The sequence below is a fragment of the Sinocyclocheilus anshuiensis genome, unplaced genomic scaffold, assembly GCF_001515605.1.
Source record: "Sinocyclocheilus anshuiensis isolate Anshui unplaced genomic scaffold, SAMN03320099.WGS_v1.1 scaffold782, whole genome shotgun sequence".
Classification (NCBI taxonomy): Eukaryota; Metazoa; Chordata; class Actinopteri; order Cypriniformes; family Cyprinidae; genus Sinocyclocheilus; species Sinocyclocheilus anshuiensis.
The window spans coordinates 794005-818514 of NW_015546111.1; the positions used below are offsets into that span (position 1 = coordinate 794005).

At 39.0% G+C, this 24510-nt stretch overlaps 1 protein-coding gene across 1 annotated transcript in view; it reads left to right on the forward strand.

Moving 5' to 3' along the window:
- The window catches only part of LOC107700666 (receptor-type tyrosine-protein phosphatase U-like), a 103790-nt gene that overhangs the window by 29610 nt on the left and 49670 nt on the right, over positions 1 to 24510 (forward strand). Inside the window, exons 5-10 of the mRNA XM_016502403.1 lie at positions 4015 to 4308; positions 9884 to 10201; positions 12293 to 12402; positions 15843 to 16044; positions 19153 to 19255; positions 19759 to 20032. Coding sequence (XP_016357889.1) covers positions 4015 to 4308; positions 9884 to 10201; positions 12293 to 12402; positions 15843 to 16044; positions 19153 to 19255; positions 19759 to 20032 — 1301 coding nt within the window. The remainder of the gene's footprint in view (positions 1 to 4014; positions 4309 to 9883; positions 10202 to 12292; positions 12403 to 15842; positions 16045 to 19152; positions 19256 to 19758; positions 20033 to 24510) is intronic.

Genomic DNA, 24510 nt, shown 5'->3' on the forward strand with positions numbered 1-24510 from the left:
TACAAATGAAATAAGCAGTGCTTTATATTTTTCAGGTAAGTCTAACAGTATTCAGGTACAGAAATGTAATAATCAAATGTAAAATAACACTGCATAGTCTTCACAAGTTACAAAAGTGATTTTTCTTTGTGTTTTGTTGTTTGATTAACATTCATAACACAGAAAGCCTCAGGAACATTCAACTGCTGTAAACCAATATACTGTTACACACATCCCTTTTCTTTCTCAATTGTTTCCCTTCACCTAAGCCATAAGCAACTGCATTTACAAGGATACTTGCAGGTCACAGTATTTCAGGCATAAATAGACGCAGAAGTGAACAGAATTCAGTGTTCACGTGCATCTGAGTGGCTCTCACCGTGTCTACACCGGACGCGAGCGGCGCGACGCAACAAAATACAATGAACCCATTATGATCAGTGATGCTGTCAGTCTACACTGGATGTGGCGCGGCACGGCACGAAAAATCCCCGACAGTAAACTGATGCCGCGTTCTATTTATGACGCGTTCTATTTATGACAAACAACACAAAGTTAAAATGTTTGGCAACGGTCGCTTTGTCACGTCCAGTGTAGACACAGTGTAGTTCACATGTCGCGCCTAAAAACGCGTGGGAAAATGCAAGTCGCGACACTCTCTCCTTCTTTCCAAAGCTTTCGTGGCATCTGCCGTTGCTAAGCAACGGTGACCTGCGCTCTCCATGACGACGCGGAAGTGTCAACAAAGGATAAACGGATTTCCAGCACTGAAAATTGCGTGCAGTAGTTCTGCTACTAAATGTATTTAAAATGGGTATCTCTGTACAGCTGTCGCGTCCGGTGTAGACACCGTGTCTGTGTGTTTTTATAAAGAATATCTCTTTGGGTTTGAGACTTTAGTCTTTGCAACTTTAGGGATCTTATCTATTCACGAACAGCTTGTAACACTCCGAAGAGAAAGGAAAACTTTAAATCGCATCATATGACCATTTTAAGAGACACACAGCAATTCTGCTGTGGCTTTATAGGTAATATATTGGTTGGCAAAAGTGAGCAAAAACAGACAATATTGTGTTTAAAATATAACGCAATATTAACTCCTTATTTACTGAACTGTTATATAAAATCACATTTGCACTCATGCTATTCGGGACAAAAACAGCACTCTTGTGATATCATATGACATAAATATGAGACAAAAACTCATACAGGGGAATTTTTGTCCCAATATCTTGAATTTTAGGGGCATATAACTGCTTTTATGGACTACATCACGCAGTGAGTTGTTGTCCTGCATCATGTTTGTCAACAGTCAACTGTATGAAAAGTAAGATGACATACAGGTCTGGGTTATTTTTCCATGACTAATTAATTAAATTAGCACATTACATTGACAGCCCTGATTTGTATTGATAGTATATACAGTATGGGGGGGGCTTAGGTAGTACTTGAACATAATAATAATCATGATGATTCAGGGGTTTCTTTAACATCGTATTTGACCAAAGCAAACCTCCCCACTTGTCATTTCAACCATATAACTTGACATCTGCCCATAAGCCGGCAGTGGCAGCTTTCTGTGTCCACCTTTAAATCCTGGTCAGATTGATATCCCCTAAGCAAAAGGAAAAGTCAGGGGTGGAACAAGGATAGGGATGGATGGAGCCACGTGGGTTATTCAGCATACGTCCTCAAGGCATACTGAAAGAGGTTATGAGACAGCACCATGCTAATCCTATTGATAGATGTAGCAGCACGGATTACGGCGAGTTTACAGCTTTACTGTATGCAACAATATGACCTAGAAGCACAGCATTATAAACCTTCAGGCTGTTTTCTTTAAATGCCGTCATGACAAACCAGAAATGAAAAATCACAGGTAATACCCTCAGAGATCCTAAAAGAGAAACTTCTAGCTATTCAATTATTTGTACTCCCTCACACTGTTTATTTTTTAACCCTGAAGCACCTAAAGCAAAGCATTTTGCTTTCTTCACACCTAAATCACAGAATAAAATGTGGAGTCTTTTCAAGATCATCTTCATTCAGACGTGATCCGAAAGTGGTTTACTTTTTTCTTTTTTTTTTTACCAGTTGTGAACATAGAAGATGAGCGTCATCCCTTTTGTTTTGTTTTCTTTAAATTGTTTAGTTTCATTTGTTTTTTATTTAATTTTTATTGCATTTTATTTGTTTTCTTTATAATGTTTTTTTTGTTTTTTTTGCCATTTTTTGCCATCTGAATTCTTCTCTCCTAAGAAAAATCGCCCTTGTTGTATAGGTAGCACTTCTTTGCCCAGCAAATAACCTTCTCATTTGCATGGTTTTCTTGATAAAGCGATTGGATAAGAGCGCCTGCTAAATGCCTTAAATGTAACTATATTCCGGGTTAAAACTGTTAATGTTCTCTAGATCTTGTCATCAAATTCAAAACTCATTTAACATGCACTGTTTCTAGCAGACTGACTAATCAAATGTTCAGGAAAGTGCTCAATAAAAAGCACTTGCTCTTGTGGCACTTGTCACACTGACTCATTACAACTTCATCGTTATATTCGTACCAAAGCTGTAGGCATAATCCACTTGGGAACATCGCAATATGAAGCATAACTTATAATGAGACCCGGTGCACCTGTGTCTCTATGTTAGAGAGCTTTAAAGCCATTTCAGACTATAGCTGCATTCCCTCTGCAGCATGTTATTGGCATTGCTTCTTGATGGCTTTTACTTCGACAGGAGGTCCTATTTAAAATGCATTACTGCACCTCAGTTAAGCACGGCAGATTGGCCCCACCAGATGAGTCCATAAAGCTATAGGCCCACATGCTAGCACGGCAGCGTTGACGCAAGCTCATTACGTTCACCTTAGTTTTCCCTTCGCTCTGATCTTCTCCTTGTCTTTTCCAAACTGCCCTCCCACGCTTGCCCCCACTAACGAGAGGCTAATCAGTCCTTTAATTAGCTTGATCAACTCATTTCACAACTCACTGTTCCTCAATGGGCCCATAGATTACATAGCAACAGGGCTAATGCAGAGGAGCCAGAGGGCTAATGAGAACTGTTCTCAGTCAGTCAGTAGGGTTCAGATCTGTTTTTCGCAGTGACTCTGAACTCTATTCTGGCGAAAGAAGCTTTCTCAGGGTGAAATTAATCATCTACCCTAACCAACGTTGGATAGAGGGAGAATCGCAGAGACGGCCCGTTTTTATGTCTCTTCGCATATGAAAGCAGAGTCTAAGTTGACTTTATATTATTCTCTGAGCCTTTCTCTGACAGACCAGATGAGTTTTTTATTCCCTGCCATCTCTTATCCCTCCCAGGAGAGGCGTTCTCTGTCCCTAGCTGGATATTTGCCATCTGCAGCTGGCCCTGAGAGAGAAAGCTTGCAGACACAGCAGACCCGAAGATCAGTCATGGGAAAAATCAGCACTGATATCTTTTCATTCATTGGACCCCTCGCTTGCACCCTTCCAAATCGATTTATTTCACTAATTGTTTGATAGCTCAAGACCCTTTGAAGTTCTAGTCATTAGTCAGGGTTTAAATATATATCTAAAAAACGTTGCAAATCAAATGTAAGATTTTTTCCCCCCATGTGATTGTGGCTACTGTGTAGCTGCCCTCCAAGTTCCTCAGGGGGCCATATATAAAAATCTCACACTAAATAGCATGACCTTATATCCAACGTTCTTCCACAGTCCACACATCTGTTGGTTTACTTATAGCTCTCCCTCGAGGACTTGAAAGAACCAGCTATTGGAGACTTAATGTGCTTGGCCAGATTGGTATTTTAACCCCTGAACCTTGTGTTTTTAAGTTGTACAATTTTGAACTGCAAATGTTCTTTCACCTCATGTCAACAGTGTCTGGTCAAGATAAGCTTAAAAACTAGGCAAAAGAGATTCAGGTTAGAATACATTAAAGTTTTTCGTATTTTTCTCCCGGGGGCTGCTTGAAAAGGGCTAAAATATGAACATGCTTTCTTCATTCCCTGAATAGATTTTTACCATCATCTCCTTTATTTCTCTGTCACAGTTCCCCCATCTCCCATTGCTCCGCCCCAGCTGTTGAGAGCGGGCTCCACGTATTTGATCATTCAACTAAACACAAACTCCATTCTGGGCGATGGCCCCATCATCCGTCGGGAAATCGAATATCGGGCCAGCCAGGCACCTTGGTCGGAGATCCTTGGAGTTAACATGGTTACCTATAAGCTCTGGCACCTGGATCCAGATACAGAGTACCATATCAGTGTGCTGCTCACCCGGCCGGGTGAGGGTGGGACCGGGCCACCCGGACCACCCCTCATCAGCAGAACCAAGTGTGCAGGTAAGTGACCAGAAAACTTCAGTCCATTAAAAAATATTTTGATGTTGGATGAGAAATGTTTGAGTTTATATTGAAATTTCTAACTCAAAATGATTAAGTTGCTCTTCATTTAATATTGTTGTGTAGGATGAAACAATTAAGAGATTGCTATATACTTTCAACCATTAAAGGTGCTGTATGTAAGTTTTTGACTCTACTAAAGCATAAAAATACCATAATATGTTTGCAGATATTTAAGAAACATGCTAAGTTAACATACTTGTTTATCTGAAAAACAATGCTACAGTCATTCTCCTTTGAAAATGTGCGTTCCGGGCCAGAATGTCGGTCTCTGTTTTGGTTTGTGAAACCCGCCCACTGCCAGTTTACCCAATTGTATTTCGTCACCCTGGGTTGCCAGTTGGCAGAAAACACAGCGTATTTCATTTCATTCATCGTCAAGTGCGCTCGTTCGTCAATCTGGCAACCTGCGTGTGCCTCAATTCTGAGGAGGAATTTTGACTGCAATACCTAGTTCAACCACTTGGTGTCAATCCTACATACAGCTCCTTTAATGAACAAACAGCATGTGAAGTTGGTCAAGTGTTTAATGCCAGTTTATTAATATATCCGACTCAATTTTTGAAAAGGGGATGATCAATTGGAACTTAAATTTTCTGAACCGAAACTGCGGGCATCTCTTCTGTGGCGCCTTCTTGTGCCTGTCAAAACAGCGAGAGGTGCAGTAATGAATGGTTCTACCTGCAAATGAGAGTCTCCGCCATGTCCAGCTGTTTCGGTACTGGAAAGGGTGTGATTGATCCTGTTTTTATCTGAGTGAAAACGAGAGTGAGGATTCGACCCAGACCTGGTCAACATTGTAATAGTCACCACTTCACATCACATCCTCTTCAAACACACATGCTATCACACAAATCACTGCCTGCCTTTTAAAATGACAAATACAATAATTCCCAGCTTGTTCCTGAGACCAGACACCTACCATTCATCAGCAAGCAAGACGAAGAGAGGCAGTCAGGTGAAAAAGGGAGTGCGGAAGAGCATGACAACACAGGAGGCTTTAGAATGACATAGCAGGGGAAAAAAGACATCAGCAGATAAGACGAAAGAGTCGGAGCGAGAAAAATTCGTCTGTGAGTCAGGTCGAGGCGCGTTTTTGTCTTAAACAGCTTTTGTCTCTAAAAGAAAGGCGGAGAAAATGAGGAGCAGACATTCACGCTAAACATTTCCCACTGTTTCCATTTCCTCTTCCACATTAAGTCTAGATTGAAATTCTTCTTTAAATGGAGTATTTGCATCATATTCCCAGTGGTGCCTCACTGCACATGAATATTGGGGCTGTTTAAGCTGCTGTCATATTTGCTGAACTGTTGAAGATGTAATTTTGACTCAATAGAAGCACATCAGTGGAAGTGGAAGTAAAATGAGGTTTTCCATACTCCACTCGTGCTCAAATCTCCTGTGTATTCTGCCGTCATCTGAATAGAAGTCAAAGATATAATTGAGTGCTTGGAGAAGTGTGCTAGTGGGAACACGCCATGTTGTGTCAGAGGCTATGAAGTTTTGATTTGTTTGACAGCGCTTGCTCACACACATGCATACACTCGAATGTTCGCTGTGATGATTTATTAATCACGGTTGAAAGGGGTTAGCGTTTACAGTCATGTGACTCCAGAGAGCTCACAAAAATTAGGCCTTAGCTGCTGCTGCTGCAGGACAAGATGTTTGTTTTGTAACATCATCTGCAATTGGTTTTATTCAAAATGTTGTCTTTCACTGAATTTGATGGATTTATGGTTCTTCACTAAATGCATTAGCTTCATCTATCAAAGGAGGGACATTTTATTGTTCAGAGGTCTGGTCAAGAGACTTAATGGAGCTCTCAAGTGTGTTTCACTTAAAGGTAAATGTACATTCTGTCATCATTTACTCACCCTCATGTCGTTCCATACCTGAAAAAGATTTTTTTTGTCCATTCAATGAAAGTATTGGTTACTTGGGTATCATACATCACCCCAAAACATCACAAACCCCCACCGGTCACATTTTCTCCCTGATTCTTTTTTTTTCCTTTTTGGATAGAGAGTAGTGTCAGCTCATCTGTCTTCATCCAGCAGGTGAATCCACTTCCTCCATTACAAAGGTGACTGTGATTATCTTCTCTGGCTCCATCAAAATGCCCTTCATCTGGGGATGCCATTAACTCCTGTGCACAGAGCCGATGCTGACAATCTTCCCTTGTTGATATATCCCTTGCTGGCATCTAACTAGATCTTATTAGTTTATTTGTTTGTGTAGTTAGGCTCACCTTATATGGTTTCTCTCTCCTAGCAGCTCATTTTCATTTTTTTCACTGCAAGAGTGTTAGATACTTCCAGGACCTTGGGTGACTTCTCCTCCAAAAAACTGGAGGAAAGTGAAATGAATGATGAGATGACTAGGTTGTTTCTGGCTGCAGCTGAAGATTGCATCCTGGTGCACTGCTCTAGGTAGTGACCTACATAAAAATGATGAAAGCAGGCACAGTCCTGTGGGCACAGCCAGGGAACCAGTGGACATTTCGCCGAACACAGCCAGGTGTGCTTGATGAGGTGTTGTGATTAGGAGCAGGACTTGATTTGAAGGAATGTTCCTCAGAGGAGAGCAAGATTAGAAAGGGGAAAAAGATGGAAGAATGGAACAAACATTGTACTTCTGCCACAGACTGGTTCACAGATGGACCTCCACCTGCTGCTGGGTCTCTTTAGGTGTTCATCGGAGTGAGTTATACTCTGGATTGTAATGACGTTAAGGTACAGTGCCCCCAAAGATGCAAATTTTATCATCATTTACTCACCCTTGTGTCATTCCAAACCTGTATGACTTTCTTCTTCAGAACACATAAAATAGAAGTCGATGGGGTCCAGTGTTGTTTTGGACCCCATTGACTTTAAATGTATGGACAAAAACATTTAAAAATTCTTCAAAACATCTTTTGTGTTCTGCAGACGAAAGTCAAAAATGCATGTTTTCTCATCATTTACTCACCCTTGTGTCATTCCAAACTGTATGTATGTATGACTTTTTTGCATGAAATAAGGTGATGTTTTGAACATCGTCCTGCTGTTGAAAGTTGATAGTGATCAGTGCTGGTCAAAAGCACAATAAAATAATTTTATGCTATATACATTTTCTGAATGGAGCTTTGTGTGAGGAACAGACTAAAAGACAGAGCACCAAGTTTGAAATCTATGATGACTGAATAGGGCAAAAATTTCATTAAATAATGATTTCAATTTCAGTCTCTTCCTCACACTCCTTTTATGATATTTTTATGGTACTTTTTAGTTCCTCCTGGAGCTTGACAGCCATTGGTCACTAGATACAATACATTTCAAAAGATTAGGAAAAATGTTAAATTGAAAATACTGTCAAATTGAAATACTGTCAAAAATGACAGGATTCATCTTGGGGAAAAAAGTTTCATGGTTTTATCAAAAATAAGCAGCTAAAGTTTTTTCAACATCGATTGTAATTAGAAATGTTTCTTGAGCACCAATTCAACATAACATGTTAGAATGATTTCTGAAGGATCATGTGACCCTGAAGAGTGAAGGAATGACAGATGTCATTTCAGCTTGCCATTACAGGAATAAATTACATTCCAAAACAAATTAAAATAAAAAACAGTTATTTTAAATTGTTATAATATTTCACAATATTGTAAGACTACGCAAGTGATGCAAATTATTTCTGGGTGAACTGTCCCTTTAATAAATGTCTTTAATGAGAGTAACATATAGCAGCTTATTCTTTCATGATTTTTATTCCCGTAATTTAACATCAGATACGAATGTTCTTGTGTACATTTGATTGAACCCACTCCCATCCATCTCAATATAAATGATTTTACCCCAAATATCACAGAATCATGTTTCCCATCCTTTTTCCTTTTACAGACCAGCGACCAGAACTTCACACCCATTAGTTCACTGTATAACCAGGAATGAGCTTAGTTCTCTCCGGACTACCTCATGTATCAACATTATCTAGAGTAATGGGACAGAAACTGGTCTTGTTTGAACTTCCAGCTGCCCGGGAGGAATTGACATGCTGCCCCAGGCCCCTGGCTGCTCTCTCTGGGTTCGGTCCCATCTCAAATGGGAGCCAGGGAGTAGGCGCTCGAAGCGCTGCTCTTGGCATCCAGACAAAGCCTTCGAACTAGGTTAAGGGAAGTAGGGTGACACAAAAGGCCCTTTTGAGCTTCTCAAAGAGCACAGTGTAGACTCTTGGATTGTTTTAAAGACGGCACAAGCCAACAGCATCCCATTAGTTTGCTTTTAACTAACAATCGATAGTTCCATTAAGACGATCAACACTCTATTTTAGTTGTATTCCCTGTGTAGCCAAATGGGACCTTTTGACATCCAGTGTGCATTTTAGGAAACTAATATCTTTCATTCGTGTCATTTTCAGGTCGACTAAGTGCTTCTCTTGATAAGAAATCCAATCGCACTGGAAGTTAATCTAAATGTAAATCTACAAATGAAACGAAATGTAAATCTAAATATAGACCTTAAGGAAATGTGTAGAGAGATGTAGCGAAAGCTCTCTGATGTGTCAAATATTTCAGGATTAAAGGAGCTTAATGTTACAAGTGCATTTCTGCAGGAGAAGTGCTGAATTAGTATTCTGCAATCCATACATGTTCTCCTCTAAGGACTTAAAGACAAAATACATTTCCTCTAATTCAGCCCCTCTGTCCTTATGGTATTGGTGCATTAGCTACCTCACCTTACCTTTAGTCATTCTTAAGAGCATGTCTTCTGAGCATCGGTTCAAGAGGAACAATAAAGACCTTGAGCCTTGACTTCATACTTTTCACAGGAAGTGTGCACTTCACATCCCCTTTGTTGTACCTTCCCACTTGGGTCCATTAGTCATCAGGTCACAAAGAAATGCAATACATTATGTGGAGATATATTTGACAAAACTGCACTGATTGTCTTAATAATGGACCATGACAAATGCGCTCATTGATAGTGAGGCTGGATGTCCTTGGTTCACCCTCACTGCTGCCTTTGCGCCTCTGTGAGAAACACTAAGGTTCCTGTTTGCCCTACAGACAGTAGCTTCCTCTGTCTCTTTATATCACATACGCCAAAGGTGGTCGCTGATCTTTCTGCCCCCGGTAAATAAGAAAGTATGAACACAGATGTGAGTTATGCCAAAAATAGTTGGACTTACGCGACGACCTTGCACTAACGGTAACTGGCAGAACTGAATGTCCTTGAACAGGGCTCGTGGCCCCTGGACGAGGAGCAGGCAGATACTTGATTTGCTTAGCGACACGGCGGTGGCAAATGACGGGAGAGAGAGTACAACCAGCAGCCTGTGGAATTAATTAACGTAATTTGGCATGAGTTGTGTCCTCATTAGCAGGTGGTCCGTCAACCTTTTTGACCGTGGTGGCGCCTCCTACCTGTGGTGGGTGGGGTAGGCGAGAAGTCTTATGACATGGTGATGTCCCCATGCAGATTTCCTTGCATTTTTGGCTTATGTTAACAAAATGTTTCACCGTTTTCTATTCCAATAGAGCCCATGCGGGCACTGCGTGGTCTTAGAGCCTCGGAGATCCAGTCCCGGCAGCTGACCTTGCAGTGGGAGACGCCGGCCTTCAACCTGACCCGCTGCCACACGTACTCAGTCTCCTTGTGTTACCGCTACACAACCGCAGGGGGTGGCGGTGGGCACAACACCACAGTGAGAGAATGCCTGGCTGTGGAGCACAACACTTCACGCTTCACCCTCAGAGATCTGCCTCCTTTTCACACCATCCAAATACGCCTGGCACTCGCCAACACCGAGGGCAAGAAGGAAGGGAAGGAGGTCATGTTTCAGACTGAGGAGGACAGTGAGTAGCAGAGCTTTCAATGAATATTAATCTGTATATGTCAAGCTCAGAACTACATTTTATTTTACAACATTTACAAATGCTATTAGACCAAATTTTCTAAGTCCCATCCATTTAAGAGCTCACTTATTCATCATTCAGCCTATGTATCAATAAATAATCAAACATTTACCAATTAAAGTAAACTTATGGTATCTGCAAATATTTTTTATTAAAATACTCTACATTCCCAAATGGATTTGAAATTAATTTTTAATCATTCTCTCTGGGGAGCTGAGCCTGAGCAGGTCAGGGAAGATTTTTATGCCCATTTCTGTGCGCGATCCAGTCAGCGCAGGCTGTAAGAATTCTGGCTAAAGGACAAAATAATTTGGGGGGAAAAATTTGAAACACTAGCGTTTCACCCAGAGAGGAAGTATGATGAAGTGAGAGGGAAGAAAGAGAGTGCTCAATTATCAACACTCCTCTGAAGCTTCAATCAGCAATTCTTTTCTTTCATGGCCTGTCAAAAGAAAAAGTGATCGAGTCAGCGATTTTGACTCAATCTGAGTGAGCGTGTTATTTTCACCACCGGCTATCTCTGCCTCACCAACTATCACTCCGCGCATACACGCTGTGCACATACCCGACAGCTAACAAGGATGGCTCAGTGACAGAGCACAAATGGCTGTAAAAACATCTGCTGATATGTTACTGCTGCAGTATGTGAGAGCTCAGAGCATCATCTGTCTCTCTAGCACCATTTCCACTTCCTCCTCATTCTTTCTGCCAGCCTTTATGTCTGTTAATGAACCCATGTTAATATTAATCAGCCAAAAAAAGCCATGTCATCAGTTGCAAGTGTTGCTCTTTCTATCTGTCACACAGGCTTTGTATTTCCTGCTGAGAAGTCCAGCTTAGACCAGCATGAATTTCCACGCTGGTTTCATGCCGGTGTGGTTGATTGATCAGAACAACTCTGCTGTTTGCATTCGCAAACTGATGAAGCTAATTAAGCAGCTTGTCCTTTCTGGTGAATATGGTTAAGCTAGTTAAATAAAAATGAAAATTGTGTTCTCATTTATTCATCCTAATGTCATTCCAACCCTGTGAAGTTTTTAAGAATATTCATGCTGCTCTCTTTTATACATTGAAAGCATGTAGGGCTGTCAAGCTCCAAAAGGACAAAAACGAATCATTAAAATGATTCATATAACTCTTTCAATTGTTCTGTTGCCATATGTTAGTTTTGTGTGACGAAAAGACTGAAATTTATATTGTTATGCACTGAAAATCTATACTGTACAGTAGCTCTGAAATTTAATTCAAGCATGCTGTGTGAAGAGGTCAAAGGCCATTGTTTCTCACTTGTCTTGTAAGCAGTTGCAAATTTGAATATGCAGATGAGCTAATGAAATTTCAGAGCTACAGTAGATGGCAAAAGTTTCTGTGAATAAAGACTGAAATCACACAAAGCTAATAGGGCATGTGGATCATTTTTATGGTATTATTATGATTCATTTTTGTTTTTTTCCCCCTTAATTATTTTTATACTATTTACGTACTATTATAATATTTATAACTATAACAACATTGTATGGAAAACATTTGTGTCAGAAGAAAAAAAAATCATAAGGATTGGAACGACATTAAGGTGAGTAAATGATAACAGAGTGTTTCATTTTTGAGTGAACTATTCCTTTAAGAAGCCTGATGGGGACACAAACAAACCAACATTCAACCAACACATCATATACTATTCTTTTTAGCAGGATTACCAGACTGCAACATTCCATCAAAACTGGAGCGCACGTTCCCAGCTCTTTAGCTCTTAGATTCCATATCACATATTCAAATGACCTGACAACAGTACTGAATCACTTGTATTAGTTATAATGGATGAGTCTCTGTAATACGTTCATAACATAAAAGGCCTGCTTAAAACTTTCATAATGACAGTGGTTGTAATGAGGATATTAGAGTTGACCTTTGGGGAACTTCAAGTGATTAACCCTCTAACTTTGAGTAAATGCTAGTGAAATTACTAGTCTGACGGTGTAGGATCCTTCAGTTTCTTCGTTCATAATCAGTGGCTTCTTCGGTTTCCCACAGTTCCCGGAGGCATTGCTCCTGAGTCTCTTACCTTCACGCCACTGGAGGATATGATCTTCCTGAAGTGGGAGGAGCCGGTGGAACCCAACGGTCTCATCACGCAATATGAGGTATGTGCTTTCCTGTTCTTTACCGCACTCATATCCATTTCTCTCATGCTGTCTGAATCTGCAGAGATTGGCTCTGACGAGTCAGCATTTTTACCATGTGAAATATCGATGATCCACAATCCTTGAAAGACAAAACTTCCCACTGTGTGTTAAAATTGGACTGCCAGCTTAAATTATTTATGAACGTGCCGCTAACATATGATCCCCCTCATGCATGTGCACACAGACCTGACTGACAGTGTGCTATATTAGGAAGACCTTGGAATGCGAGTGTTTTCCAAACCTGTATAATTCAGAGTTTCAGTCTAGTGGGCCGGAAGTGCTGAGTTGTTGTTGTTGTTCTTTCTCAACTCAAGTCAGTGACAGGCAGAAAGTATGTATTAAGTCATGATTTGGACCTGGAACTCTGCATGCTGCCAGAGACACAAGAGCCACCAAGGCTAACCCTGCCTCTAATTGGTCCCTACTGCACCAGCCATCTGTTAGTAAATGACAGAAAGATGTCTCTATCTGAAGTTCTATATGCTGTCTCCTACACTTTTTGCCATTTTAGAATCTTGCTTTATTTGAATAGTTGCCATGATGTCACCATAGAACAGCCATAGTCATGAACTGGGACTATTGTCCCAGAGCTACCTGGGATTAATTGCTTTGCACGAGGACACAATGATAATTGCTTATGGCTCAGTTCTCGAAGGCATTGAATCAGCAACCCTCCAGCCCTGAGCCTTAACCAATACACCATAATATTTTATGAAAATGGCTGCTGTAGAAGCTTCTGGAACAGTTTTGGGAAGAAATCATTACTGAGGTAGTGTCACATACAGCCCATAAAAGAATAATTTATTTAGCCACAATCATTTAAATAGCATCTAAATTTGGTGAGAGATAGGTTTTTGTTTTTTGTTTTGTATATGTTCAGATGGTCAAATTTAGATACACACAATGTAAAAACATGAAGTAAAAAAATAAAGGCATTTTGCGTGACAGTTTGCATGACTTAAAGTTGAGTTTATTTTTATTTATTTATATTTTATCATTATTTATATTATTTATTTTCTAACTGAAAATATCTAAATAAAATTTGTCAATTACAATTGAATTGGCCACACTCCACCTATCTATCTATCTATCTATCTATCTATCTATCTATCTATCTATCAATCTGTCTGTCTCTATCTTTCTATTTATCATTCTATTTATCATTCTATCGTTCTATTTATCTATCGTTCTATCTGTTTTTCTATCATTCTATCTTTCTATATATGGTTCTATCATTCTATCTCTCATTCTGTTTGGTTATTTTTATTATTTAATTCTGGGATCTAAGAATCATTTTACAGTGTAGTTTTGTGCACCAAAAACAGCAAATTGAAAGCTTACGCCTTTGTCCCAAAAAATAAGGATAGCTAACAGTCTAATAAAAGACTTTAAACTGTTTCTTCATTCTTCCGTCCACTGCACACAGATTCAGCCTGCTCAATGGAAAGGTGGTGGGCCTCCTACAGCCAGCATCTGTCTCTCTGTTCCTCTGTTCCAGAACATTCTCACACCCTTTCTCTCTCTCTCTGGTCACACTGCCTGCTTCAGTGTCACCTTTCTTCTCACCCATGATTCAGGCTCTCAGTCAGTCACTAAAAAGCTGTGAGAACGGTGCTTCTGTCACGCTCCAAAACACCCATCTCACCTCAAGAGGAAAAGGAGCTTTTGTTTGTGGATCCGTCATTCGGCTCAGCTATGGCCCGAAACGAGATCGACGCATTTTTTGAATGCCACCTGTGTCCATCAGGCGCCCCCTCCGTTACCCTTTGCACTTGCTGAGTTATCTCTCGTTGATAACACACGTTTCTTTTTCTCCCCAGGACATAGCTACCAAAGTCGCCTCAAGGATGTTTTCTAAAGGGGATTTAAAGTCTTGGCCTATAAATTGGAGGCAGGGACAGATTTTCTGGCTCAAGCAGCCTGATCTTCTCAGGCATACAGAGAGATGAAGAGAGAAAGAATAAGAGAGTGGCAGAGCTTGGAGAATTTGCTCTCGTTTCTCTCAGATTAGCACATTGTCCACTTTTCTCTGAGCACCTCCGACAAAAGGCTCACAGGGCACTGTGTTCTCCCTCAAACTTTCCCCCACTACTATCATCCATGCCTCATATCTTAAAAGAGGCCGGGTACAGGTGCAGCAAATGTCTCCTCGATCCCAGAAGCACACTGCACTGAACACCCTGCTAATGCTCTAATGCTCTGCACGCTTGTGATCAGAAAGTTTGTCAGGTCCTTACACTCCATGCCAAACAGACTACTGATTGTAGTGTATCTATCTATCTATCTATCTATCTATCTATCTATCTATCTATCTATCTATCTATCTATCTATCGTTCTGTCTGTCTATCGTTCTGTCTGTCTGTCTGTTGTTCTATCTATAGTTCTTTCTATTGTTCTTTTTATCTGTCTACCAAACCTTTTAACCTAAAGGCTTTTTAATCTTTAAAAGTATTTTTCTAGTTAAAAATATTTTCATTTCTTTGAGTTACAATTCCTTACATTAAAATTTTAATTTAAACTGTGCATCCTGTTTGCTACCCCATTCAATTCAAACTTTGTAAATGTGTGAAATTATATTTTGTTAACAATTACTGGGTTGATATTGATTCAAAACTAAAGCAAATCAGGTAGGAAGTAGAATCCTCACACCAGATCACGTTGCTTAATGTTACATGAGGCCAAATGTCCAAGAAAAGTTCCCAGAAACATTTTACTGAAGAAATGAATCAAGAGTACACGGTGACCCGGAATATCTTCAGTGCTAACACTAAAAGTGCTGAAACATTTCTCCTTTTTTTTTTCTTTTTTGTAGGCTTTTTTTTTTGTTCACCTCTTAGACTTATATCAGCATGTAATTCAGTAAAATCTTTCCGAATATGGATCTTAGATCTTAGTCATGTTTCACTGACTTTGAATGTGCACTGTATGTGATTGGGTGTGTGGATTCTACTTTACTCTTGAAATTCATCATACAAATATTCTGGAATAAAGAAGATGATGTTGATTAACTTGAGCGCGCAATGAAAATAGTTTCAAAAGAAGCCAAAGCTTCAGGCTTTGCGTGTCGGCAGGCAACACAGACAGAAGCAGAGTTTATGAGTGCTGTGATATGATACCATAATTTTTGCTCTGAAGATGATAGTCTAACATGCCCACTAGCTTCCCGCTGGTATTTGTGAGTAGGCTACCACGTATTGTTTATACAATAAATGTTTGATTTCATATATGAATCATTTTCAACCCACTCTGAATAAAGATCTCAGGGTTAGTAAACTTTTATAAAGCATTGTTTGATCTGAGCTACCACACACTGAGTCATTGTATGTTTGCTTCCAAAACAACAGTGATTTAATGAAAATATGATTCATTTAAATGGTTTTAATATGTGCAATTACAGATCAGCTACCAGAGCATTGAATCATCAGATCCCGGGATCAACGTTCCAGGCCCGAGGCGCACTGTATCCAAACTGAGGAACGAGACGTACCATATGTTCTCCAACCTGCATCCTGGCACCACCTACCTGATCTCTGTTCGGGCGCGCACCGCCAAAGGCTTCGGCCAGACAGCTCTCACTGAGATCACCACCAACATCTCTGGTGAGGAGTGTGTAAGGTTGTTTTAGGGGGCTTGTAGGTGTGGGTGTGTGCATATGCAAATGCGTGTTAAACAGCACTTCTACTTCAAATCTGACCCGTCCGAATGGAGTGTGTGTGTGTGTTTAAATGTTTACTGATCATGTTTCAGCTACTAGTTTCCCAACACCGTTTAAGCACACTTATTTGATTGAGTCTTATCCAATTAAATGTACTCTATTTTAATGTAAAAAAAAAAAAAAAAGCTTGCCCCGGCGCAAACCTGCTTTTTACATTAAAAACTACTGTCAGGATTTAAGACACACAGTGAAAAATTAGCTATGAAAAGGCATGGACACCATCATTTTTGGAGCTGACCTTATTGTATATGCATTTGTAGGAGTTTCCATTTCAGATGCAAAATGTGTAGGTGGAGAGCAGTGCCTAAAGTTAACACTCGCCAAATGCGAGTAAAAATGAACTTTGAGTTGAGAATGCAATATGGTTTAGCGCTATTATCGAATAGCAAAGACTGCATTGTAATTATGTAAATATGTAATCTTATGCACTCAGTTGTAGTCTTTTCACGTGAGCTACTCATGTTTTTTCAGATTTTTCAGTGTCTTGTAGCGACTTGGGTCACAGTAAATGCTGTTCTGAGCTCCATCTCTGCAAGTGCTGTATATTAATGTCAGTAAAGTGATTTTAGTTGGCATTTGTGAAGTGATTTTACTCGCCTAAGCTATGGTACATGAAAGAAAAAGCTTTATATGTGCATACTGTATATGCATCACAGGTATGTACATTAGTAAGAAATAAAAAAAAAAACTTTTATCTTTTAATTTTATCACTTATGTTCTCCTCTCCTTCTCTGATGGGCTGAAACTGACCTTTACATCTGTTCATCTGATGTGAACAAGCAATACATAACTTCATACTCAGAACAGGTGCTGTAATTTCATGTGAGTAGTTTTTATAAGAAAAATTTGTGAAAACGCAGAAGTTGCTTTTATTTTGCATTATAGGAATAGAACAGGAACTTCTGCAATGATGCGAAATGTACGTGCATGTGTGTGAATGTTTCCGTGCACCCTCAGATGTGCCAGGTGAGATCTGTAAACTGTTGATTGAAATGCCTCAGATCATTCGGAGATGTCTGAGGTACTGAAATACACGTTGGTGGTTCAATAGTCAGGAACAAAGTGAAACAAAAACAGATTTCACAGAAAAGGAAAAATGCGAAACTCGAGAGTTTCCGGTTCATCATCCTGTGCTTCAGGTGCGCTATTGATCTCTGAAGCGTGTGTGTGCGAGTATGCCCATATCGCCGCTTAGAGCCATTATGTATTCCCGAGTGGATCTGAGGAAGTGATAGTGAAGCTGAATCGCAGCAGATGCTCATAACCCAACAGGCCCTTCAAGAACATTACACGTTTCCCCTCGCCTCAAAGAGAACTGACATCACTGTCATCCTCACCATTCGAAAACCAGCCCGCCTTACAAAACAGCACCATATGCTGCTGTCAGCAAAGACACAGCTGATGCTAAATCAGGATTCCTCAACACTGGACTGATGCGAAGTGATGTGCGTTAAAGCCAGCTTTTTCTCTGATGGTAACAAAGGAGATCTTCTGTTTTTTGCAGAAGATTTTTTTTGCGGCGGCGATGTGACGGAAACACAAAATCCAATAAGAGGATTTAGTGTGTTGATAAGCAAGGCCCATTAATCTGCCAATATTTGGTTGTTTTGAGATTATTGGCATTGGCCTGATAACACTGTCTACTTGGCCAATTAACAGTCGAGGTTGTCACCTTGTATCAGTTTCAGAATCTGCCAAAAGCATAGTCAGTGGAGAAATAAGTCAATGCACTTTTGTTTTTAATTTTAGTGTTTTGTTTTTTTTTGAGGGGGGTGCATTATTCTTCAGCAGTTTTAGTAACAGTTACATTTTTTTTTTTTTATGTTTATGGTAATGTCCACATTTCTGACACCACTTTGAAAATGTGGGATTCAAAATAAAATTGAATATGCATATTTAACTGCATAATATTATAATCAAGTTTTACACAAAAAAAGGTGGTGTTCATGCAGTTTGAGAAAATACTTCAAATTGTTATGCTGAAAATATAATTTGTAATGGAAATATACCTCACTGTATATTATGTGCATTATTGGTATATTTCGGATGAAGGATTTTTAATTAGAATAGTACAGAAGTCATTACACCCTTATTTCTGTGCATTTCAGTATGTACACCAAACCTCAGAGAAATGTTTGCAGCATAGATGCTTTGGAGTTGTTACAGTATATCAATAGAGGCTGTTTAGAATAGATGTACATAAATTACCTGTTGTATACTTGCTTGTCTGTGCATACTGTATTGAATATGCTCTCAGGTCCTCTCATATCTCTCAGTTGCTTCATATGTATGTATACCAGCATTATATTTTGTTTATGTGTTTTATTTTGTCTCTGCAAGCACTCAAAGCCATTCAAGGCCTCACTTTTACTGAAGTCCACTCAAGTAGCTGTAGTTTTGCCAAAACCCGCTTTTAATAACATAATCATTGATTTCTGGCAGATTGTTTGCCTTTGCTCGTCAGCTCTAATTGACTGCTGATATTAAGGAATGTGTTATTGCTCAACACGACCATCTCAGGGGAAGGATGTAGTCCAGACTCCGATCCTTCTAAATAAGTTTCCCCTCTGTTTGTCCCACATGCACAGCTTTTAATTACACCCTGAGTTCAAGACACGCAGAGGGACAAGTTTGGAGAAGAAAGTAGAGTTCATATGAAGTGTTGGTTGTTGTCATCATGAATTAGGGCGGTCTTATTTCAGACAACAATGTTGGCGTTGTTCGTAAGATTTGTCTAATTAAAATGTTTAGCTGGTTATGTTGGCTTTTAATAATTAGCATAAACTTCACTTTGCCTCACTTTGAAATGACGTAAAGTTAATGTACACAGTGGATTTGGATCCCAAATGATTTCTTTTTAATTGCTGAACTCTCGTTAATCTTTTTCTGCCCGGTGTTTTAGAGAAGTTTATTTTTGATAGTGAGTGGGTTTAAAAAGTTGTAGGAAGATATTATTACCTTTTTTTCTCTCGCTTTCTGTCTCTCTTTGAAGCACCTACATTCGATTATGGAGACATGCCATCCCCTCTGAGTGAGACCGAAAGCACCATCACAGTCCTGCTGCGTCCAGCACAAGGCCGAGGAGCCCCAGTTAGGTGAGAGTGCCATTATTTTCTTAAAGGAATATTCCAGGTGGAATACAAGTTACCACTCAAAATAATTTCTACTGAAGTTTTTTTTTTTCCCTCACACTTAAAACATCTTAACACGCATATTAGTTACATCCTGTGGCTATACTATTGCTTATTCACCAGGGTTAAGGTAACATTTCTCTTAAAAAACTTGAACTAAAATTATAATCAAAACAGAAATACAAAAAATGAATTCAAAACATTAACTGAAACTACAATAGTATATCAATGCTACTAAAATTACAATAGTATTTTAATGTTTTGTATGTTATACTTTAATATAGTTTAATATATTGTAAACTGTAACCCAGATTTTTTTCTTAAAGAAGACTAATTCATTTTTTTAATTAATCAACACGTGCTGTCGATTGAGCTTATCTTGTGTTGAACCTGGAATATTCCTTTAACAATACTTTATTACTATTATATTTTTTATTAAATATATCAATGTGTGAATGTATCCGCAGCACGTATCAAGTGATCGTGGAGGAGGAAGCTGGTAGGAAGGTGAAGAGAGAACTGGGTGTTCAGGACTGCTTCCCCATTCCCACATCTCACGGTGAGGCTCAGGCCCGTGGAGCTCCACACTACTATACAGCCGAACTTCCCCCCAGCAGCCTGCCTGAGGCTGCACCTTTTACTGTGGGGGACAACCACACCTACAACGGCTACTGGAACAGCCCTCTGGACCCCAGGAAGAACTACCTCATCTACTTCCAGGCCATGAGCAACTTTAGAGGCGTAAGTGTCAGAAACTAGCACTGTGTCTCATTCCGCTCTCAGTATATACTAAAGTATACTTCAGTTGTTACATGTATGTTAAGGAAATGCATACATTTCATCATTAGAACAGTATGCACTAGGGGTGTAACGGTACACAAACATGACGGTTCGGTATGTACCTCGGTTTTGATGTCACGGTTCGGTACAATTTCGGTACAGCAGGGGGAAATTTTATTTGAATTTTTTTTATTAAACAGTAAGAAATTCCTCTTTCTTTAAATAAACTCAGTTATAATTAAAATTTTCTTAGGGATAAAAATCTACCTCGGCTTATGCTCTAGTGAGCAAACATGTAAATTGCACATAATGTAGTTTTTAAATTAACTTCTAAATTATAAAAATTATATTTGTTGTTGAAATATATTCATTTACGCAGTGCCTCTCATAACTCATTTCATAACAGATTTATTTAAACATTGAAGAGTTATTAAGACATCACTAACAGGTAAAGTAAAATATAATCAGTATATAGTCTAAATTAACTTCTAAATTATAAAAATTCTGTTTATTGTTGAAATATATTCATTTACACAGTGCCTCTCATAACTCATTTTATAACAGATTTATTTAAACATTGAAGAGTTATTAAGACATCACTAACAGGTAAAGTAAAATATAATGAGTATATAGTCTAATATTTTGCGAAATGCTCTTCTTTAGACTTCATTTATAGTGAACTAATGAGCTGCGGACACTGATGACTTCCTGAGGTAAATGAAATGCTATGTGACATTTTGTTTACAAGCTGTTTTATTGCTGTCTTTCTGCGGTTGAAACACTGGTTGAGCGATTACGTGAGGCATAAGATGTTCATTCATGTTTATTTCGCATTAAAACTAGTAGTAAAGAGGAAGGGATGATCGCGCTCCACGCTGCCATTTGAACTGAGGCATTTATGCGATCGGTCGCGCCACATCAAAGAGCGCCAAAACGGCATGCAATGTTTGAATTTCCTGAAAAAAAAAGGACAATTTGAAAGATGAGACTTTGTTTCTTATCAAAAGTAACAATATATAAAACAGGAAGTTTCCAATGAAGTTCCGCTTGTGCAGTGGTCAAAACAATGTATTTGTTCGGTACACATGCATACCGAACCGAAAGAACCGTACCGAAAATTTTCAGTACGAATACGTGTACCGCTACACCCCTAGTATGCACATAGCCTGTGTGTTCAATATACACTGGGCTTCAATACGAACTTACTGAGACACACCCTTGAGTGGGTTTTCTGCATCTTAAACATGAATAGGCCTGTCACGATAACAACTTTTTGTTGTGCGATATATTTCCCCAGAAATAATTGCAATAAGCGATATTATTGTCATTTTAAAGACTGAATATATAATCATAATGTAACGGCATAATAATGCAAGAAGGCCTACACACTTCCAAATGACAACAAACTTTTAATTTTTAAGAATATTTAGATCATGGAAATTAAGTATCAAAATATTAGATCACCAAAAATTATTGAGGTCATGTACATATATTGCGCGATAAGTCGATATATTGATTATTGCGACAGGCCTAAACATGAATGTAATCTTTTTTTCTTTTTTTTTCATGGAAATTTGACAGATTTTATACATTGCTCTGAAACTATATTTTTACACACTCCTATAGATTGTTTGCAGTCTGCACAGCGGGAGATAAAGTGCAAAACCAGGGACCTAGAATAAATAGTGAGAATCACCTGCAGCTAGTAAATCTCCAATTAGCTGGATGTATAAAAACATTATATCTTTGCTCGTTCTTATGGGATGTTGTTTTTCTCCCCCTCTCCTACTGTTGAAACCTATAATATAGTGTGTGTCACAGTCCCAGTATATAAAATAAATAATAGCACACACCAGGCTTTGGGTGTCCAGGTCTTATTCAGATTGGGAAAACAGCCCCTGTGCTCCCCATCCATGCCTAGATTAGAGGATAAACAACAAGGAATACATCTCGCTGGCATAAACCATTTCACAGGGATAATTGGGCACAGGTGCAGCTGATCAAAAATAGATCAGCTGGCAGTTTGTGCTGTTAGAAATGGCTGGGTCTGGGAGACAGAATGAGCTCGACAGCACAAGCAAGACAGAGCCTGGAAAACAGCCAGGGAAATGGGAATCTCTCGCTACTCAGAAATTGATCTGGAAAGGCGCCAAATAAGTTTCTAAATAGGAAAAAAGCATTTGTCAGAAGCAAAATATAGATCTCGATTAAGAAAGCATTTGATTAAATCAGATTGTTTTTTTTACCATTGGTCGAAAATATAGTTTTATTGTGGCTTCCAGCCATCTGTAAAGGCCCATGACCCACTGGGAGATGATGATGTCAGGTTATTCAAGTTCTTTGGTACTACTGTAATGTCAATATATAGTGCATCACGAAATTATTCACACGCTGCAGCCTTATGCTAAACTGCTTTAAATAACTTTTTTGCTTAGTCATTTTGGGGTATGGAGTGTTGATTGATGTGAAAAAACAAAGCATTTTAGCATAAGGTTGCAACTTGTCACAGTGTTGAAAAAGAATGAAGAGCTATGAATACTTTTGCGTGACACTGTACTTTTGCATGCAGAACAGTGTTGGTAAAAATACTTAAAAACTTTAGTTTGTCAAGAAAAAAAAACTAGATAACTATATTGAAGCTACTTATCTTTTTAAATGTGTAAACAACCAATGATGTAATGTAACATTTATATTTATTAATTATACTCTGGTGCAAAAAACAATTCATTATATTTAAACCAGTAAGTTTCCCTAAATACAACTAATAAAATAGAATTTAATGTGAAAACATAATGATTAACCGCAGTATAGTTAATAGTTCACTATAAAAGTGTATGTGAATCTGTGAATAATTGGTTTGAATCAGTGAATAAATTGGTGAATCGTTATGTTGAATCTAAACAAACCACGTCTAAACAAACCAGTTAACTGAAGAGAATCAGAAAAATATTTGAACTACTGTCATGCTTTTGAAAACGGTTGTTAAGTTAGTAGTGCAACTGCTTTTAGTTAGTTTTCCCCAACACTGCTGCCTGGATATTGAATACAGAAATTTTTAACTTCACACAAACCAACATTCATCCTGAGCATGACTTTTGCCTTATAGTTTCATGCTCATTAGTTACCTGCCGTACTCAATTATGCACTATTAAACCTCTGAGCATTTCAGGCTTGTGGGAATGAAAATTGTTTTTAAATGGTCCATTTAGATTTGACACCAGCTAGCAAACCTCATGCTCAAAAAGATGTGGGTGACATTTAGAAGAAGGTTATCTCATTGGCTCAGCACCTGGAGGAAAGGATGAGCCAGCGCTTGGCTCTTTCCACTCTTCCGAACAGCAATTCAGAGGCACAAAACTTGGATGGACTTTACCTACACTATTACACAGTTGGGTTTTTTGGCGGCCTTTAAGGGAAATGCCTCTGTTGACCTATAGTACAGACACAAACTCCCTCCCCACCGAACCCCTCAGGGCTTCTCACGCTTTACAGACTGAAATGCACCTGTCTGCCAAGCCATTGTGACTCCACCTCCCCCTTGGATTTCTCTCTACTTGAAACCGTACATCTTGGAAACTGATCGCACAGCTCAGTCTCCTTTGGGCACTGCTGATTTACTTGACCGACCTTTAGCTAAATATTCATTTTTATTCAGCTCTATTTTATGCTGCAATAACTGCCGTAAAGGCTGACAGTCTAAGCTAAAGAGAGCATAGCTCAGGAGACTGAGCTTGCATTTAGCACTCCCCTGTTACCGATTTAAACAGTTCTGTTTTTTTTATCTTGACTGCATATAAACAATGCTAATATACTTTGCTTTGTCTCATGGCCAACTTTATGGCTGTAAGTGGTTTTCAAAGCTTCTGGCAGCAGCACAAGAAAGAAAGTCCTCTGCTGCATTTTTGGCCATTATTCTGACAATTAGCCATTAGAGAGCTGTGAATGCTGTCAGGGCTTCATGTGATTACTTTCAGTAATAAATATATATAAAGATGCTCTTAAAAGGTCTTTGATTCTCAGCTGTTTACAAAGAGCCGTTTTTCTTCCTTTCTCTGCTCTGTTTACTTTTATGTCCTCCGCTTCCTTAACAGTCCTTAGAGGCAAAATAAAAAGACTGTAGCTGTCAGAAGCTCTCTTTCACTCATACACACAGAAAAACTGTGCTGTGCAATTTTTTTTATTTTTTTTTAATGGCACTGAACCCTGTAGGACTGACCAGACACTTTCAAAGTGACTTTTTCTCTCTAATTGGCATCTCTGTTTTATCAAGATGGGAGGCAAGAACTGATATTTCTCACCAAGATATGTTGAGCTGAAAATAAAGAGAAATAAAAAAGAAATGTAAATATAATAATTCATATCTAATTTATTATATATATATATATATATATATATATATACACACACACACACACACACACACACACACACAGCAAAAG